The sequence below is a fragment of the Lactuca serriola genome, chromosome 5 (assembly GCF_051521515.1).
Source record: "Lactuca serriola cultivar US96UC23 chromosome 5, Lser_US96UC23_V15, whole genome shotgun sequence".
In the NCBI taxonomy this organism is placed as follows: Eukaryota; Viridiplantae; Streptophyta; class Magnoliopsida; order Asterales; family Asteraceae; genus Lactuca; species Lactuca serriola.
Window position 1 is genome coordinate 281,867,466 of NC_136412.1, and position 6,715 is coordinate 281,874,180.

Sequence of the window (6,715 nt, forward strand, 5' to 3'; positions counted from 1 at the left end):
ATATATATATATATATATATATATATATATATATATATATCATTTATTTATTTTGAATTAAGTCCACTAAAATGAATTGATCTATATTAGAACATCAGAGATAGAGTCCATATACCAAATTATGTTCCCAGTTCCAAGAGTTCATCAATCGTCACTTTGTTCGACGATCTGTATACCAAATCGTCACTTTTAGTTTTGATGCTTGTTAAACATTACGATTGATGTAAACAGAATCTAATTATGCCATATGGTTTTGATTATTTATTAAACTTGTTTTTTTAAGTTGAGTTTATTATGTTGATAGATTGGGATGGGTTGGGGATGGGCGGGGATGGGCTGGGGAAAAGCCCAAAATACAAAGGGGAGGGGATTTAATTCCCCGCATCCGTCGGGGATGGGGACAATGTTAGACACTTGGGGATGGGGACAGGGATGGTCAAGAACCGGGTGTTACACCAACAGGGGACCCAGTCCAAAAAAAAAGGTAATCATCATGTTTGATATGGACTTTACCATCAAGGACTCGGTCCAAGCTTTGGAGCTGATTTGGTCCTCCCCTTTCATTTGCTGGACCGAGACAAATACTCACCATTTTAGTTTTTTTCCCCTACGATTAGGAAAATTTTTTTTTTATCAATATTTGATTAAAATAAGAAAAATATTTTTTTACCCATTGATTTTTCATAAGTATTTGATCAAAATAAGAGTAGGATGTATATTCATTTTGGATGTTATATTTTTTCTTTCTCTAAGTTGGTTGCTTTAAAAGGTGTCCCCTTAAGGTTGGTTGTTGCTTTTGGTGTTCATTCATAGTTTCGTTATTGCATTTGGTGTTTCTCAAAGTTGGCTAATTTTTCCTTAGTTTTAGCGTTTCATTTTGTTACTGATATTATTATTATTTTTTGTCTTCATGTTTTGTTGTTTTTACTCTTGTAATTGTTGAAGCTTTGAAACACATATGCAAATGTTCCTGGAATATATCTGTATTTTTTCACAAATTTTTTGATTGGCTGCTTGAATGGTTAACAATTATCCAAATCGTCCCTAAATTCATATGCATTCACATGGTGTTTAGATATTCATTCAAACCATTAAGTTATAACAAAGTAGGGGTGAGCGCCCTACGGTTATTGGCCAAAATCTTACCACTAACTGCAAATGCAGTTAATCCATTTTCAAAACTTTTTGGTGCAGTTATTTTTGCAGTGCGGTTAGACGGTTATTTTTGCGGTGTGGTTTTGTTTTTTTATGTTTCGGTTATTAACGGCATAAATTTCGTACGGTCATTTTTTGTGGTTTTTAATTGCAGTTTAAAGTTCAAACGGTTTTAAGAGTTTAAACATATTACTTGTAAAAAAAGCATAACGTATAAGACAATTAACTTAAATCACAAAAGACTGATATCTTAAAAACATCAAATCACTAGTAATTAAAAATAAACATCTTAAAATTGTCAAATTTCATCATTTTTTAAAGTTAAACATAACAAAAAATCAACATTTTTGTCTTCTAGAATTTTATCATTCTTTCATCCATAAAAGTTATCTTATTTTTAATATTTAATATATTAATCGTTAATAAAAAATTGTATATATTATATGCGATACGGTGTGGTTTTTAAAAACTAATAACCGCACCACACCGCAAATTTATAGTTTTTGAAAAACATAAAACCTCACCATCGGTATTTATTACTATTTTTATTACGGTTACGGTTTTTGCGATTAATTTTAGTTGTGGTGTGGTTTTTGCTCGTCCTATAACAAAGTAAAACTACAATATTTTTTTTTGCTGTTCTGCATAAAATGAGGATATTATAATTATCTGAAATGGGATAAAAAAATATATAATCTTACAAATTATAAGAATAGAGTATATCACTATTGTGCACGTTTAGCTCAAATATATCGTTACTTTATTTAAATTTTGGTGACATTAAGGACCGTTGAAATTGATTCGAAAAAGGGATCCAACGTGTAGTTGTTTTTCCGGTAAGAAGTAAAAGAGAAACCGTTAAGGATCTGGCAGCCACTGGCCACTTTCCACCACCTCCTTTTTCTTCCATTTTTATGTTAAACCACCTTTTCCCTTTTCTGTTCTCCAATTACTTCCTGTTACACCCACCAATCGTATAGGGTTTTCTTCTTCACTCAAATCAAACAGGTCACTTGTCCTTTCTAGCTTCAATCGTCAAATCAATTGGTGAATGATCACTACTATCACCATCCGATAACTTTACTGTTTCTCTGTACACTTTCGTCGTTTGTGATGGGAAAAGTTGCGGTGGGAGCTGCGGTGATAGGTGGGGTTGCAATTTGTGCTGCGGCCTCACTGATTGTGCGCCACCATGTGCGGAGCTCGAGACGGTGGGTTAAAACGGTGGAAATTCTTAAAGAATTAGAAGACAAGTGTGCAACATCCAACGCTAAGTTGAAGCAGATAGCTGACGCCATGACCGTTGAAATGCATGCTGGACTTGCTTCTGAAGGTGGTAGCAAACTCAAGATGCTCATCAGCTACGTTGATAATCTTCCCACTGGGTAACTAATTATCCATTCAATTTGCGTACATGAATCATAAACCTATCTTTATTTGGATAAACCGTAAACAGATTGAAATTATATTTATTTACGATTTCAAAATGATTATTGAATTTTGGTTTAAATCTAATTAGTCTCGATCCTGAATAAAATTTCTCTGTTTAGTGACGAAGAAGGCGTGTATTACGCATTGGATCTCGGAGGAACAAACTTCCGGGTGTTGCGAGTGCAATTGGCAGGGAAATCCGGTATCAAATCTCAAGAGTTTGCCGAGGTTTCAATTCCTCCACAGTTGATGATCGGAACTTCACAAGTAATCCCCTCGATATCTTATCCTATATCCGTTTATAAGTAAAAGCTCGCCGGAATTGGTCGCCGGGATCTGAAAGTTAACTGTTTTTACATTTTTTAGGCCCTTTTTGATTATATCGCAGCCGAACTTGCAAAATTCGTAGCCGATGAAGGTGACAAGTTTCATCTTCCTCCTGGGCGACAGAGGGAGTTAGGTTTCACATTCTCGTTTCCGGTGATGCAATTATCGATTGATTCCGGGAGTCTCATGCGATGGACTAAAGGATTCTCTATTCACGACATGGTAATTAGCGTTTCCATTCCCTTTTCCCTTCTCTCTTAGTAAATGAAATTCTAGAAGTAGTGGAATCATCCATTCCATTCAAGTACCCGAAACAAGTTGACCGTTGATAATTTTGTTAATCCAAATTCATGATTTTGATTAAATTACATTACACTGCTTATTTCATTACATAGGTCGGTCAAGATGTAGTTGCGGAACTAACACATGCAATGAAACGTCAAGGTGTCGATATGCGTGTTTCCGCATTGGTAACTTCATTTCAATTAAAAAAAAAAACACCATATATTTTTATTCTTATAATTCAATATAACCTTCCATTTTGTGAGAAATAACATCCAAATTTAAACCTAGGTGAATGATACAGTGGGGACATTAGCCGGGGGTAGATACGACAATAAAGACGTTGTTATCGCGGTAATCTTGGGAACTGGATCAAATGCAGCTTACGTGGAGCGCGCTCAGGGTATACCAAAATGGCACGGCCCGCCCCCTAAATCCGGCGAGATGGTGGACCCTACATTTCCTTTTATAGCATTCTACTTTCGGTGTCAAAAAGATTTATTATTTACGGTCGGTAATTATTTTTTTTGTAAAGGTTGTCAACATGGAGTGGGGTAACTTCAGATCTTCACAGCTTCCGTTAACGGAGTATGATAATGCACTTGATGTTGAAAGTTTGAACCCTAACGAACAGGTGAATGTTAATATCATAAATGGGTAATGGTATTTTTAGCGACAGAATTCATTCATTGCTATTAATGCATTTTGTTGGTAGATATTTGAAAAAATGATTTCGGGAATGTATCTTGGAGAACTTCTTCGAAGAGTTTTATATAGAATGGCTGATGAGGCTGCACTTTTTGGTGTTATAGTTCCCCAGAAACTAAAAACCCCGTTTATTTTGAGGTATTTTTTTTTTGTTTTTTAAAGTTTATGATTTCATACATTTTTTTTGGCTATTTCAATGGATGAGTGAGGTAGAATGGAAGCATACTAGGTGTGTTCTAGCAACCAATACAGAAACACATGCTTAGAGAGTAAAATCAAAGGGGTAAATGCGGGAAGTAGCAATGTACTTTTATTGATTTGTTTACTATAACATTCTACTTTCATTTCTTCATACTGCAACATTGTGCTTTGAAAAATCTACCCCGCTATAACAATGTCATTTAAATACAAATCAATTTCCAGTGCTATAATTGGGTAGACTTTTCAATGTATACTGGCTTAATAAGAAAATGAAAATGGAAGTATAATGCTACGATTTGATAATATTTTCAAAGTACAATGTCTTAATAAGAAAAAGTTGAAAGTAGAATGCTATAATAGAAAGGATTGAAAGTATTAATGAAAGTACGTTGCTTTTTCTTTTATTTAGCCCATGATTATCTTATGACATCGCGATCCACTTCAAACTTTCACAAGAAAAAAACATTTCTTCATTTTTTCCAATCCACAGGACACCTGAGATGTCGGCAATGCATCACGACACATCCTCCGATCTACGAGTGGTCGGAAACAAAATGAAAGACATTTTAGAGGTACAATATTTAATTATGAAATGATTACATTTTTTTATCACAAAGTATAGTTGATTTTTTTCAATTTCGGTCCCTAAAGGTTTTCTCGTGCAACTTTGGTCCTTATTTTAGGATTTTGTAACGTTTTGGTCGTTGTTCCAAATAAAATTACTATTTTTGGTCCTAGGGACCAAAATTATAGTTTTTTTTTACTTGTAACAAGGATCAAAAGCCTCAAATCAGGACCAACATTACAATAAAAAGCTTTTAGGACCAAAATTGCAAAAATCAGTTATACTCGAGGAACAAAAATGTAACCTTTGTTAGATGTTTAAGTCACACCGTCTCATTTGCCTCTATATATCGGAGTCTCTCTCCCTACTCTACCTTAAGGGAAAGAGAACTCATGACTTCACATAACCAACATGGTATCAGAGCCAGCGTCTAGCATAAACACTACTTTGGTGCAGATATCCAACACATCCCTCAAGACACGAAGGGTTGTAGTCGAGCTTTGCAATATAATCGCCACACGAGGAGCTCGTCTTGCTGCTTCCGGGATTTTGGGAATTTTAAAGAAATTAGGAAGGGATACGGTTAGAGAAGGGGAAACACCAAACACAGTCATAGCAATGGACGGGGGGTTATATGAACACTACACCGAATACAGTAAATGTATGGAGAGTGCACTACATGAACTTGTAGGTGATACAGTTTCAGATACTATTAAGCTTGTACACTCGAACGATGGGTCGGGAATCGGGGCGGCTCTTCTTGCCGCCTCTCATTCTCAATATCTTGAGGTTGATGGTTCGTAAGAAAAGGGATTAAAATATATATAATTATTATAGAAGTGAAAAATGTTGCTATGTGAAGAGACTTCTATAGTGAATTAATTCTTGAATTATGGTATTGTAGAATATGTACCAAAGGGCTAGATTATCTATTAAAATTCTGCTTGATAAAGCAAGTTTGATTTGAAAAATCTAACTCGAAAAAACTTGTAAGAAATATATCTAATAGAACAAGTTTATTTTGCCTAGACCCAAAAAAAAAACATTGACCATATATTTAGTTTTGTCACAGGCTTTTATGCAAATATAATTTAACTGAAATTATGAAACTTCTTAATATCTCCCTCTTGCTATAGTTGGGTGACCTGTATAAGCATTTTGACATAATAAAATAATAAAAGGAAGTTAAGTTTGTTTGTCAAAAATAAATGGAATGGAGCGTTTGTTTATGAAAGTTGATTTCTTTTCCTGCAACGATTTTTCATTCCATAAGAGAATATTTTATTTAAAATGATAATATGATATATTATAGGACAAATCTTAAAAAAAATCCAATATATTTTCAATAAGTTCTTAAAAAGACCATTATACTATTTTTTAGTATATTAAAAAACGTCATATTTTTTAAATTGTCTAATTTAAGATTTGAGATTGACACCATAAATGCTAGATAAATGATGTTCGTTACAATGAACTAAATTATAAAATTTCAAATAATATAAGGGTTTTTTTAATGGTTGATGAAAATATGTTAGAGCTTTTATGAGGGTTTTAATGCACAAAACAAATATATATATATATATATATATATATATATATATATATATATATATATATATATATATATATATATATATATATATATATAGATTTTTTCTAAGATTTGTCACTATATTATAATTATAAATTATTTTTATTTATATAACATTTAATAAAGTTGATGCTTTTGAAATTAACTTTTTAATTTTCTAAAACTAACTAAAAAAATTATTTAGAGTTTGCGGCTATTAAATTTTATTTTTGTCAATCGTTATGTTTAAATGATATAGTTTTTCTACTATTTGAAACACTAATAATATATGTTTTAAACGACAAAATCTGTTGATATGCAATACATATACTTTTTCTGATTAATTTTTTTTATAATTTTTTTTAATTCAATTAATAGTTCAATACTGTTACAAAAATATCATAACTGATCAATTACATAAAGTAAATAATTTTTGAAGTAGACAATTAAAAAATTAAAAACCATCTAGAACAAGC

At 32.6% G+C, this 6,715-nt stretch overlaps 1 protein-coding gene across 1 annotated transcript; it reads left to right on the top strand.

Moving 5' to 3' along the window:
- The first annotated feature begins 1,990 nt into the window (after nt 1-1,990).
- Nucleotides 1,991-5,567, top strand: LOC145054470 (hexokinase-1-like). The gene is made up of 9 exons (XM_079002674.1): nt 1,991-2,540; nt 2,706-2,853; nt 2,953-3,135; nt 3,309-3,383; nt 3,487-3,642; nt 3,731-3,829; nt 3,911-4,041; nt 4,595-4,676; nt 5,126-5,567. Exons 1-9 carry the CDS (start codon nt 2,269-2,271, stop codon nt 5,471-5,473), a joined length of 1,494 nt encoding a protein of 497 aa, XP_078858800.1. The 5' UTR covers nt 1,991-2,268; the 3' UTR covers nt 5,474-5,567.
- The last annotated feature ends 1,148 nt before the right edge of the window (nt 5,568-6,715 follow it).